Raw genomic sequence first — 13391 nt, forward strand, 5'->3', positions numbered from 1 at the left:
CGGTTCTGAGAGCTCGCCTGCCATTGGGTGCCTGCCGGAGGGCTCGAAGGAACAGGCCCGCCGATTGGAGGAGAGCTGGGCGGGCCGTTGTAGCCGTGAGGAGGGGGGGGCGGGGGCTTCCCCTGCGCGGTGCCGGTGGCCGCGGGGCGGGGCCGGGGGCGCCATGGGCGGGGCTCGAGGTACGGTGAGGGGGGGGGGGGCGCTGCCGAGGCACAGCGAGGCCCCGCTTCCCTCCTGGGGACGCCCGGGCCGGCACCGCGCCCTGCGCCTGGCTCCCGGCACGGCAACCGCCGCCAGGCCGCCACCCGCCCCTGTCCCCCGCCACCCGCCTCCAAGCCCGGAGCCCGCCCCGCGGCCCCACCGCCCTCCCTCAGGAGCCCGCACACAGTCACCGAGCTCCCGGCTCAGCACCGCGCACTCTGTCACTGAGGCACTGCCCACCGGTTGTCGCGGAGCCCCCGGTACCGTTCAGCTCCGCAGCGCAGCTCCGCGCGCGGCAGTAACCGCAGCGATCCCGAGGCGATGCAGTGCGGCCGGGCCTGGCCCCGTGCGGCACCACCGCGGGGCCGCTCGGGGGGCACCAGGCCCCAGCTCGGCCGCACGCCGCGTCCTTGGGCTCTGCCTGCGGGGTCTGACTCCGGAGGGGTCAGTGCCGTGAGGGGGGTGCTGGGTTACCTCAGTAAATGAGGAAAATCTGCAAAAGGGATCAAACAGCACGGAGTCACCCGTCGAGTCCATTTATCAGCACTAGTGCTTCGACGTGTTTTGTTTTGTTTTGTTTTTCTTCCCTTTGCTTTTTAAATAGACGCAGAAATGACAGCTGGTTTCTTGGCTCGTACACACCGTTGATGTTAGATGTGCCCTTAAGTTCTACATCCTATTTAAAAAGAAAACTGGTGCTGTAGTTACATTCCTCCTGTATCTTCATATTCAGAATTTTGTTACTATTGGCTGTTCCTTCTAGGTTTCCAGATTTCCTCCAGTCCTTATAAGCACCATGGTAAAGTAATCTCAGACTCAGAAAAAAATGGATTTAATTCTCAATCAAAGCGATTTCAGTATAACCAGGTGAGTAACAAAAATGATTGAAGTTCATGTCCTCATAATAAAAAACTAAACACTAAACACTAAACTGCAACTAAAAATATGGCAAATAAGCAACTAAGTCTAGATTATGGTTGTTAAATTTGTTTTTTAATCACAACTCTTAACAGTATGAAGTAAATGGTAAAGCGGTGTTATTAATTTAAACCTTAACATTACTCCACATACATCACCCTTGTCCTTACCATCCCCCTACATCTCTCCCACCCAGCTTTGTCCCTGGTCCCTTTTCCAGTCTTGAACCCTCATGGACACAAACATATATCTTGCATGTATTGTGAAATTCAGGAGAAAATTTAAAGAAATCAGTAGAGTTACCACTTGTATAATGGTAGGAGAATATGACCCCTTCTATCTTTGGACACTTCACCTTGATCCCTGATTTGTAGGACTTACATTGGTATATGTTATCTGGCCAGCAGAGGGAAGCAGAAAGATATGTTAAAACCATGCTGTTTTCCCAGGCTGCGCTGTGCAGGGTTTCTTTTCAAGTCTGGCCAACACTCAGAGGTGCCATGGGCCTCCTGGGCTTTCTGGATGCAGCTTTCAAGCTACATCCTCTGCTGGTGGAAAGAGGATGCCCATGGCCCCCGCTGACTGTTTCCTGTGGTCTGGTGACTATGTGGTAACACCAGAACTCTGAAAACTAAGTATATTCTGAATTTCTGAAGCTTTGGGTGCCAGGTATGTAAAGTAGGTAAATCTCGGAAGTATTCGTCTTCTTCCCTCTTTCTTCTTTTGCCTTTGGCATCTTCTCTTTCTTCTCCTTCCTTTGATCTCTTCCTCCCTGCTTGTCTCTCCCATCTCAGTGATATCAGGAACATATTATCTCGGGACTGAATAACAACAATCAAGGACGTAAAGGACAAAAGATGAGGGAAAATGATCAAGGTAGAGAAGTTGCTTAAATACCTTAAGTAGGCGCCATCAGTCTGTCTGGTCAGCTTCCAGGAGTTCCAGATGACCTGATGCTAAGTTCTGAGTAAAAGAGAAGAGGCAGAGTCTTAAGGTAGCTTCACAAAGCACTCCCTTGCCTTTGAGAATTTCCTGCTTGAAGGGCAGAGCAGGCAGGAAGCCAAACCACAAGCTATACAAGGGCTTGGCTGATTCTTTCTTAAGCTTTACCCTAGAGAAAAGTTACTGTGCTAGGTAGGGGAGGGGAAGCATTAGGTCGCTTAATACTAGGCCTTTTTGCAGTTACTGACTTATTTTCCTCCACCAGTGCTTGATTGTGTTCTCTTCAGCACAAGCCATTTTGGAGCACATTCCTTTAGCAGGGTAGTCAGGGATAAATGAAGTTTACCAGTACACGAGGTTTACCCACCTGTAATGTAGGCAATGTAGAGAGCTTATTTGCTTCTTAGTACCTGACCTGGAATAATTACCAAGTGAGTTGACCCACTTTTGTAACTGTGCCAGTTTACCACTGTATTCACACAGCCCCACAGGTGCCTGAACACCGGAGTTTGGAAGGCATTTCTGGTGGATTTACCACACAGCTAAATCCTCCCTTATATTCACCAGAATATAGTTCAAAGTATTCAAAGGACACAGAGGTGTGCAGTCACTGTAGCAGGAGGTAAATTTCCAAGGGTGTGTAGATGTCTAATCTCCAATTACTTTCAACAACACTGACGTGGTGATGTGCATGCCAAACCAGAGCTAGATGCAGTGGATGGGAGAAGGGCTCTGTAGTTGGTTCCCTGACACGTGCTGTCCTGGAAGGTGCTAATCACGAACGTGCTGTCAGAGTAGTAACTCCCCTTTATGGGGCAGGGTTGAGCATGGGATTCCATCCAAGCCTCAGCAGGCTGGTCAGCAGGAGCAGCCAAGCCTGGGCAACACCAGGTAATTGAGCTTGCAGATGCAATTTTTTTTTTTTTTTATCATCTGCTTTGGAAACCCGCTGCACATTTAATAGCTGGTTCTAGCAAATTGAACCAAACTTGCTTCCCTCAGCACAACCGTCTTCTCCATGGAGCACAATTTGGAGAGCCTCAAGTATGTGGCAGAAAGATGAGGTACTGGGGAAAGGAGCTGTCCCATTAGCATCAGTATGAGCCTATGCCTGTATTTCATTGCCTTTGCCCCAAGAGAGAGGTGATCAATACAGCTTGGTCAATGTGTGTGGTACTTCTCTTGCTAGAGTGAAAATCCAGGCCCAGGATTCTATAATGTCACTCATCAGTCTCCAGAGATCAACAGCCCTTCGTTGTCAAAGAAAGGAACTGGATACTTTCCTTCCCTGGTAAGAGGAAGCATTTGATTTCAGACTGATTTCCAAAGCTGCTGAAATCACATAGTCCCTCTGTAGTGACTTCAGTGGACTGTGGATCTGGTCTGTAAGCTACTTTGTTGCCTGTCTGCAGTGTCTATTTAGGGTTGTACTGGGGATGTTTCTAAAACCCAGCCAAGAAGGAAAATCATTTTTCACTGTCATCAGACAGAGTTATAATTAAAGTGGAAGTCCAACGGCTATTCTAAGCTGCTTTTTCATCTTTTGTGCTCTTTTAAATTCAGTTTCCAATGGGGCTGAATTTTTTTCTGCTCAGTCTCACCCAGAGGTGGTCCCTTTTCATCTTGCATGAACCTTTTCAAACCAAATTGGTAGAGCTGTTGTTAACTTACAAAAGTGTAAAGGAGGATACATACACACATGCTTTGTGGACTCATTGAGAGCGTTGTACCAGGCTACCTGAAATGCATAGTTAAAGTGAATAATTTCACGATCTGTTCTCTCTAACACAAGACTTAAAAAAAAAAAAAAGTTTCTTTTGCCAGCTGATGAGCATCTGCCCCCCAAAAGAAGAAATCAGCAACGCTTATTACTTGAAAAAGTCATTCTCATTCCCATTTAATCTCACAGAACTTGCAACTGTGAGCGCTGTATACCAAAGTTTCTGCTATTTTAAAATGATAGAGGTGATTTGTCCTTAAAAATTACATTTGGTAAATCCAGGCCTCAGTCATTTCACAATTTCTTTTCAGCTCACCTACTGACAATTTCTTTTCTCCCTCCCTTTCCAGGTTCCACGCACTGCACACAAGAAAATCTCCAGCTTTCCAGCTGCGAATGCCTATAACATCCTATCACATTTTCAGTCCAGACGAGACTTTAGCATGGGAAACTCCAGTGTGTTTCAACAACCTATTTCTAGGAAGACCGAGAAAATCCCTACTCCAGCCCCCAATCAATACCATGTAAGGAGATTTGGAAGGGAAGACAAGGCAGGCAGCAAGGCACAGCTAACTTAATGCTGGTGAAGTCAGTTTGATGTTCCAGGTGATGCTATGAAGTTCCAGAAAACACAGCAACTAGCTGTAACTGAGCTAGTTTAGGTACAGCTCTCAAGGTAGCTGTAACAGCCCAGAGCTTTGCATTAAACACTTATCCTGTGCCTGATGGCTCTGAGGTCTGTTCCACTGCACTCAGTATTTAAACGAATGAGCACAAACCTAGCTCAGGTATCTCTGCACGATCTGCCATCTCACCTCTGACCATGCTGCAGGTGTACCCCAAGGTGTTGTGAAATGAGCACACGTCAGGCAGTAACTTTTCAATACCAAGGAAGGAAAAATACATCCCTGACCCTGGGATGGTGGCAGCCTCTGCCCTCCTTGCAACATCACTGGCTTTGATACTGGAAGACCCCACCACGTCCCATGAGTTTTCATCCTAGAACTCTAGCCTCTGTTGGTTGGCTACAGGGAACTTCTGCCAAGAAGCTCAAGGCAGGTGAATTCTACATCTTTAACAGGTACTGGGTTTTGAGGTTCAACCTCAGAGCTGGGAATCAGGTTTGAGTATGTTGAACTAATGTAATTGGCTGTGCCCTTCCACTTGCTGTGGAGCTGTGCCAGTTTATATCAGCTGAGGACCTGGCCCTCAGGTTCAGTTCCTGAACCTCCTCCTGATTCACCCTTGTGTAAGACACTTAACTGTTCCATGCCTGATGCTCCCCACCCATGCCACAGTGACCAGGCTTCACTGGGGTGTTGCAAGCCTTAGTCCACAGTAATTCAGAGTGTGTTTTGAGATATGGAAGATGATAACAAAACACAAAGTGTTATTAACAACTGTCAGATAGTTTATAATAATACGCACTCAGCTAATGGACTTTTTTGTCCTTTCAGTGTTGTGCTGCTTTAGCCATATTTACTTTTTGATTTTGTTATTCTTTAGGGAGATTTTTTTTTTCTGCACAGAATGTCTACATTGCAGCCATTTCCTACTGAACTTTTCCCTTTCAAATCATATTTTGATGCAGGATACATCCACTGTGATTGAGGCAGAACATGTTGACTCTCCGTAACATTTGATGACATCGCATAGCTTTTTAAGGCAGAATGAACACGACACAATTTAATAAGCTTAATAAATTGCTACTCATCAGCTGAGACATCTTAACTGGCTGCATGCATGTTCTTGAAGCAATTCATGCTTTTATAAAGTAATTTGATACAGTTTAAACATCAGCAAAGGTGTCTTAAACAAACATGTCTTGCCTCACAATTTGGGTGTGCAAAGAGCACACGTACAGAGTTACTGAGACTCAGCTGACATGGAGTAATCATGTTCGCTCGTACAACCTATACACTAAGACTGTGAACTTTCTTATGATGACTCACTTCAGCTGAGTATCTGCCCCGGCATGTTCTAGGTTGATTAAACTAGTTTGCAGGCCATAATTATTTTCTATATCATAGTATAATGGATTCACATCATATTATTTTTAACATTGTAAGAATTTGCTTCTGGGAACGGCCTTCTTGAATTAATCACTGACTCATGATTTACTGTAGGAGATACTATCTAACCTACAAGAAGCAGAACAGGAAACTATCTATTTAAAAGATGGCAGTGTCTGATAATTTATGACTATAGACAAAGAGACATCTGAGAAGAAAAGAAGGCCAGATCCTGCTCTTTTTATGCAGCCACTGCTCTTAGGCAAAAAGGAACTTTTGTCTAGGAACTGGAGGATCTGTTTTTAAGGTGGTTACAGATGAAAATTGACAAATGTTCTGGGGAAAATGAGTGAGCAACAAGAAAACAATATCCTAAGTTGTCCTCAAAGCTATCTTCAGCTCTGTGACCAATTCTCTCTTTGAGTGTGAGCTCCTTAGGAGCTGTGGATTAAATGTGTTCCTTTGTATATTCTGTACAAGAGCTGCTGTGTGTACCTGGGCAGCGAGTGTGGCAAATAGCTGAGTGCTCCACGAGAGCAGCATGACCTCCTCCCCCAGGGACTTTTGGCACCTCTGTCCAAGTTAATTAGCTTGGGGACTGCTAGCAGTAGAACTTCAGTGCTGCACACCAAGCTTGGTGCAAGCTGCTGGAAGGCACAACCACTCCGGCATTATCTGCAGGCTTGAATGAACTGAAGTGCAGATTCTTCAAGTCGTGCTTAGTTTAAGGCCACTAGCCCACACTGCAGTCCCAGCAGTGACAGCCAAAGAGACAGCCCCTATTCACTGCAGCACTTTCCAGGGGCTGTATTGCAGGTGGCCTTTGGTGTCTTGGCAGTGCCACCTCAAATTCTGGGCTGTCAGCAGCTTGAGCCAAACAAGACACTTAAAGCTGACATTGGAGAAGTCTGGAGATAGCAATTAAAGCCAAAAGCCACATTTTCTGCACGAGTTTCATGTCCTCAGTGTGTGTGTGTGTAAATGCAACCCTTACATGCTGGACTGTCACAAAGAGACCTACCTACAATTGGTAAGCACTCTGATATTTTGGTCCTAATTCCGCCTACAGTTGCATCATTAGAATCATTCACGATGGAGACAACTGGATTTTAAATGTGGGTTTTCCTTCGTTGGTAATTACCCACATGTTAGGTCAATTAAAGACATTCACAAGCCCTTTTTCTTTTTTCTGCAACAGACATCTACAGATTTCTGCAAGCAAAGCAACAATGTTTCTGCCCATGCAGTGTTTGTGTCGCGAACCACAAGAGGATTAAATTTGGAAAAAATTGGAAAATGGCCTTCTCCATGTATGTGAGCCTTGAGCTGGAAGAAAGATGTTGCTGGTGATTTTGGTTCTGTTCCGTCAGCGTGCAGAGCACCACTGCACATCAATTCAGGTCACTCTGAGCTTTTCAAGGCATATGAGATTTGAGCAGGTGTCAGAACACCAGTGTGCCTCCCTTCCAAGTGCTATGGCTCGATCCCATTGAGTCTCTGCTGAGACAACATTCCAGAAACCATCCTGACAGTTTTGAGTAGCCTTAAGGAATCACTAAAAACCCTGCAACTCTTGTGTAGATGCCAGAGGTTCCTGGAGAAGCCACATTAGTGTATAATGTACCAGGCTCCATGGTACTCTAGCTGCAAAAGAAGCCTACTCCTGGCCCATAGCCTGTTGAGGTTTAAGACCCAGAACATGAGGGCACATATCATGCAAAGTTATATCACGTGCAAGTTCTCCTCCTGTTTGATTCTTTAAAATTGCTAATGTCTCCATTTGTGCCTATGCTCAAGACAAAGTTTGGTGTTGCCTTATCAGTGTCCCTCGAAATAAGCTCTGCCCAGGATAGCACTTCTCAAATCCAGAATTGATTTCCCCACACAGTCCTGTTATACCGGTTCTTTTTCCTTCTGTTACATTCACTGACTGTTGCACTCTCATTTCTCAGCACCAGTGTTGCTGCCATGTTTGGTGTTTACATTTCTTTCCTGTTTGTTTTGTAGGTCACTACAACATCAATGATTCCCTCACCAAGGTGTCTCCCAAGGGTATAACATCTTGCTTCAAGTCAAAGACCTCCCACCTGACAAGGACAGACAGAATTACTGCAGAGCCCACAATCTATCAGCCATATAAACCCACCAGGGAAACAAAGAAAACTCCTTTCAAGTAAGTCCAGCTCTGGAAGACATGCTACTTCCATGCAACATCTGAAACAAGGTCAGACAGCAGAGTGATCCCACAGTATCCCACTATATCACCCGGTCCAATTTGGCCAGTTATTGCCACAGATTTACAGGAACTAGCTCAGAGATGGAAGTGTTACAGAGCATTGCCTTGAAGGGGAGTGTGGGCTGATAACATCCTGGAGCAGTGTATCAGAGGTACCTTTATCATATGATCTCTCAGACATTTACAAACAGTAATTAAATACTGCACCACCCTTATGATGTAGGGGTAATATCTTACCCCCATTTTACAGAGCAAGAAGCCAAAGCACACATGACCTGGAAAAGGTTCCTTCAGCTCTTGTAACCCAGGCAGGGATTTTAAGCACGAGGCTTTGCTTCTTTTGCATTGCCAGTGCCTAAACTCACCCCCAGAGTAACACTAGGCTTAAAGGGTCAAATCCAGGAACCACTGAGCAGGAACACTGAGGGTTGCTCACAGCAGTACAGCATCTCAGACAACCTACGGGGTAAATCGTGGGCATTTTGCTACCCCCTGCTATGGTGGGAAGTAGAGCTGAAAAGAGGCTTAATAAAACTCTCAAGTACTTCCTTCAAGCCAGAACTGCCATTCCCACCTATCCCATCCTACCACTTGTTTCAAAGGGATTAAAGGCATGAAAAGAAACTCCTTCCCCTTCATATCCTTATGAGAAGGCAAATAAATCTGCCTATCAGCAAATTGTTCAAGTAAATTTATTGTCACCATGCAGTGACTTTGCCTGGCCTAAGATTAAGATCAACAATAAATTCCTGACCATGGAAAAGAATGAGAACATGAGAAGGCCCACAGCACTCCTTACTCAACAGGTGTATCTACTACATCTCTCAGCAGCTGTATCTTTTAGCAGGGGTTTTATATAAAGAGTGGGAAGCTGTAGGCTGAGAGGGAAGCAATGCCAAGTGGCATTTGATAAGGACAGAGAGCTAGAGGGAAGGGCAAATTAAATATGAGGAGAGAAGATTGCCAGTCTGTAACATCGGAAGACACAAAAACACTTCACACCCAGCTGCTGGGGTTAGAGCCTGCGCCCTCTCCTGTTTCAATCAGTGGAAGAGAATGGGAGGAACTCCCAGTTGGAGTTATTTGGCATTGTTGCTTTGCCTTCAGTGCTGGCTTACTCTGGAGCAGCTAGGTCTCTGCAGAAGCTGGACCAGTGACAAGTCCTTGTATTTCACAGTAAATAAAGCAGGCTGACTATAGCATTGAAATTGGACTTTTTTTTTTTTTTTTTTTTTTCCTCCTAGATAATTCCCCAGAGGTTTTGGTTTAGGAGGATTAAGCACTGACCTCTCCTGGGTACCTGGCAGAAACAACAGCTTTTATTTCGTGACAAAACTCCACCACTATGGGACGAGCTTCTTAAGCCTCTTCTCTCTTGACAGACAGAAATTCTGCTTGACACTCTGTGCTCCAGCAATCCCACCTTGTAAAGATCCACCTTTTCCTGGACCTGGGCAGTACAACCTCGTGGATTACAGAGGATCTCTAAAGCAGAATCGCTCAAGTGCTGTGTTTGTCTCAAACACGGAGCGATGGATGGGGGGTGGATCACAGGAAGGGTTCCCCGGACCAGGTAAAAATAAGAATTATTCTGAAGTACTTCTCACTGCTAGAGATGTGAGGCCTACAGATGTGACTAAACAGCACTATTGCCCATTCAACAGGAAGGAAACAAAGCACAGAAATTGGAGAGCCCACCTTCAAAGGCATGTAGACACTTGAAGACACACGCCATTTCTGAAAGGCACTTTACTCAGTAGCACGTGTCACATAGGATCTTTTGGATATTGTGACCGTAGGTTTATGATGACCACCAAGCAGCTAAATCCTTTTTAGATCAGAGCATAGTGTCCCCTGCTACCTTTCACTGGTCTAGTATTGAAAATCTGGGCTAAATTGATCTCTGTTGCACAATAGCAACGTGGACAAAGCAGGACTGGAGTCCTGACTACCAGCGCTATAACCAACTTGCTGTTCCATATTTTACAATATTATTTTTTAAAGGCAAGATAGAAAAATTCACGTTTTCAAAGTAAAGGCCATTAAAATATCACCAGCTGTCTGTCAGTGTATTTTACAAACAGGTTCTGTGACTTACAGTACGTGTGTAAAACTACCACATAATCTCATAATTCTGGCTGTTGGTGCAACACACATTTCACCTGCAACACTTTTCTGTTCAACTGGGAGAGAAGAGCACTTGGAACAGGAGAACAGGAAAGAAACAACATCCTCTTAAGATAGAGAAAGCCTCCATGCCCCAGCTAGAGAGTAACGTTATGCAGCACCTCAGCACAGTGTCTTTAGTTTTATAACCCTCCGGCTGTTCTGTCCTCAGAAGGATTTGCCAGAATTTTCCTGATCTAAACTTGAGTAAAACAAGAAACGAAACATGCCCAGTAGCTTGTAATCAGGAAACATATGGTGAAGGGGTAGGAGGGACACACTGCCATTGAGGAATGGGTTAAACACGCCAGGCTGACATCCAGCAACATGCATGGGCACAATTACCACCAGTCTGTCCAGCCAGGACTGGTGGGCCCTGCCTCACCCCTGCCAGCAGTGCTTGCAGTGGGAGCTGTTCCTCAATGGCAAAGGGACAGCTTGCACCAGGAAGCATGCCCGAATTTTGACCCTCTGCCATTAGCGATGATAAAGGAGGCAGATACAGGGACGAATCCTGCTGCAGTCTCCTTGTGCAGAGCAGTTCTTTCATATACAGGCAGGGAGCTAGTCACGGGGCGGAGGTGGAGCTCAGCTCGGCCCTGGTGGAACGTATCCGTTGGCAGATTGTTTCTAGGCATGAATAGCATTAATTTTTTTTTTCAGTTAAGACTCATACTTCTTGCCCTTTTTATTTCTTCTAAGATTCTGAAGTTCTTCTAGGTCGTTACCAAAGGACTGGAAAAGCAGTCAATAGCAATACTGCTGTTACTTCTGACGTATGAACGTTCCTAGATACAGAATTTGTACCATCCACAGAGAGCAAGAGAACATGCTGGTTGCATTAGTCTCTCCAGGGCCCTTGAGGCAGCACAAACTGGGGTAATGGGCTTTACTGGAGCTCCATCCAGATCATATCCCAGACTTGCAAGGTACTGTGTCAACATGCCAGCTCCCTGAGAGCTGTTCTGCTGACTAAGCTAGGACAAGATCCCCAGCCAGAGTAAATTAGTCTGTCTCAGTTAAAGGTACAGAGCTAGGCCAGTTTATTTACGCTGAAAATCTGGCCCAAAATTACTGAGGATGGTTACCAAGTTAATTAAAGAGGGAGGGAATGTACTACAAATACCTTCTGCAGATGGTGAAGAAATGCCATCTGTCATTTTCATCAGTCCTTCATGCCAAATTGATTAGAAACCTATGCAATACCATGTTAGTGCATGAAAAGAACAAGGATACACCATCATCACATAACCATGCATGCAGTCTTCTCTTTGTTGTTAGGAAAAAACAAACAAACACCACAAGAACAACAACAAAACACACACAGATCTCCTTTCTATCCCAGTCTGAAAAGTGGGGAAGAAAATTCCACAGGATCAAAACTCCAAGTCATGAGATTAGAGGTGACTTAAGCCCTTCCCCACAAGAACACACAGTACGTACAGAAATATTCAGCACTAGACCACAAGGAATAGAACTAAATCAGCTGGTAGCTGATAAAAAGCAACAACTTTAATAAAGGCTGGTTATTCACCAGTTGTTGATGCCTGGGCTTCTTTGGAGCCAGTGGCTCAGTGTTTCAGGAAATCTGGGTAGTCCCTTACATAGGAGTCACAGGTAAATTTACAGTCAAGACAACCTTCAACATACTAAAGCTACCCCAAAGTCTATGTACACCAAATGTTAGCACAAAATTTTAATTCTATGGCCAGAGACACTTTACAGAAGATACCAGGACATTCACACAGGCTGAGGATTTTAGTACCTTTCTCATAAATCAGTAATTTTATAGAAATACAAGGAATTTTTCAGGAAAAATGTGAAAAAGCAGAGTGGAGGGGACCCCTCAGTGACTTCATTAAAGCTTTCCACATTGTGAAACAGATGCAAACAGTTTCAGTTTCCTGTGTCTTTGATCCTTTCCGATATCCAACACAGTGCCAGGGAATCTCCAAACGTGATGTGTGGGTGTTTTAACAAAACACAGGATGCTGTTTTGCCCTTCATAGCAATGGAGAATCACACCACACACCAAGATCCTCAGCTGCTTGGTTGATGATGCAAGGAATGAATAAGCATGAATAAAGACATAGAAACCGGGTGTTATTTGTACAGCTGAACAGCAGAGCCCTCCACCCAGCACTGTGGATACCAGAGCTCTTGCAAAATTCAGCTCACACACTGCTATGTTTCTCTCTCTCTCTCTCTATTTTTTTTTTTTTTTTTTTTCTCATTAATGCATATCTGTCTTTGCAGGAGCTTATTCACCCAGAGCACTTGGGAAGTATTCCTTCATCTACAACTATGATCAGAAGTGGGTCCCAGTGCTGTGAGCAGCGGAACCCAGACACCAGAGCAAAGCTCCTCAAACAGGACTTCTTTCAAACTCTGCAAAGTGCATGCTAACTCACAGTGCTGTCCTCAGCCTGCCGCGGTTGGCTCGCTGATAGTCCAGCAGCTAATTGGTGGTACTTCATGCTGTATAATGGAAGATATTAGCTAAAGCTGACATAAAAGCTTCCAATTTCCTTTGTGTTGAATAATTACTACAATTATTGGGAGTTGCAGAAAAACTCCTCTTGGTGCTATCATCTGATAAACCAAAAAATAGGTGGTAGAAACTGACCATGCCCATAGGAGACATCACCCTGGCTGGAGAGTCCTTTATTATTGGGGTTGAAATATGTGAGAAAGGGGAATGTGGGCAAATCCTACACCTCTGCTGCGTGCTTGCTCAGGGGATGGACACTTGGGTTTGCCAGCACCAGGCCTTGGTGCAGCTGAAGCACAGTGCCTGCACAGAACGCAGAGCCCAGCGTGGGTGTGCACGCACGTGTGCATAGACACTCTCTGCTGCACACCTGCCAGGTACATTTTACAAGCCAGTCAAGAGTCAGCACAAACCAGCTGCTGACTGTCCAGAGCAGATACTGCTCCAGAGGAAGCTTCTCTCATTTGTCAGTGTAAGGCCTTTGCAAAACACAAGTGGGTTCATACTTTCACACGACCTTTGCTCACTCAGAGGTGAATCGCCTTCATCACTCGTATCTTAATCTTCAAAAGGAACTGGTGGGCTCCGGGCAAAGAGTCAAGAATGCTTTCACATATTTGGGAGCTCTGCTTTACGCAACCTCTACAGCAACTCGCCTTTGCTGGAAGGGATGAACGATACTAAGCCAGTCAGCAAAACACCCAC

At 45.3% G+C, this 13391-nt stretch overlaps 1 protein-coding gene and 1 long non-coding RNA gene across 5 annotated transcripts; one reads left to right on the top strand and one right to left on the bottom strand.

Annotated features, from left to right (window-relative positions):
• The first annotated feature begins 21 nt into the window (after positions 1 to 21).
• On the top strand, positions 22 to 12724 carry STPG1 (sperm tail PG-rich repeat containing 1). Of its 4 annotated transcripts, none has more exons than XM_038167211.2 (8): positions 22 to 179; positions 965 to 1068; positions 3251 to 3352; positions 4132 to 4305; positions 6992 to 7103; positions 7801 to 7966; positions 9412 to 9602; positions 9694 to 10823. In XM_038167211.2, exons 1-8 carry the CDS (start codon positions 164 to 166, stop codon positions 9741 to 9743), a joined length of 915 nt encoding a protein of 304 aa, XP_038023139.2. In that variant the 5' UTR covers positions 22 to 163; the 3' UTR covers positions 9744 to 10823. The 4 variants fall into 4 exon arrangements, with proteins under 4 accessions (XP_038023139.2, XP_038023140.2, XP_038023141.1 ...); XM_038167210.2 differs by lacking the exon at positions 9694 to 10823 and adding an exon at positions 12452 to 12724 and having other exon boundaries at positions 136 to 179; XM_038167212.2 differs by lacking the exons at positions 3251 to 3352; positions 9694 to 10823 and adding an exon at positions 12452 to 12724.
• On the bottom strand, positions 1017 to 3746 carry LOC119713595 (uncharacterized). Its single transcript, XR_005260783.2, has 2 exons — positions 2017 to 3746; positions 1017 to 1940 (listed from the first exon to the last, which is right to left on the bottom strand). It is a non-coding gene; the product is annotated as an uncharacterized lncRNA (long non-coding RNA).
• Positions 12725 to 13391: the final 667 nt, after the last annotated feature.

The sequence above is a fragment of the Anas platyrhynchos genome, chromosome 24 (genome assembly GCF_047663525.1).
Source record: "Anas platyrhynchos isolate ZD024472 breed Pekin duck chromosome 24, IASCAAS_PekinDuck_T2T, whole genome shotgun sequence".
In the NCBI taxonomy this organism is placed as follows: domain Eukaryota; kingdom Metazoa; phylum Chordata; class Aves; order Anseriformes; family Anatidae; genus Anas; species Anas platyrhynchos.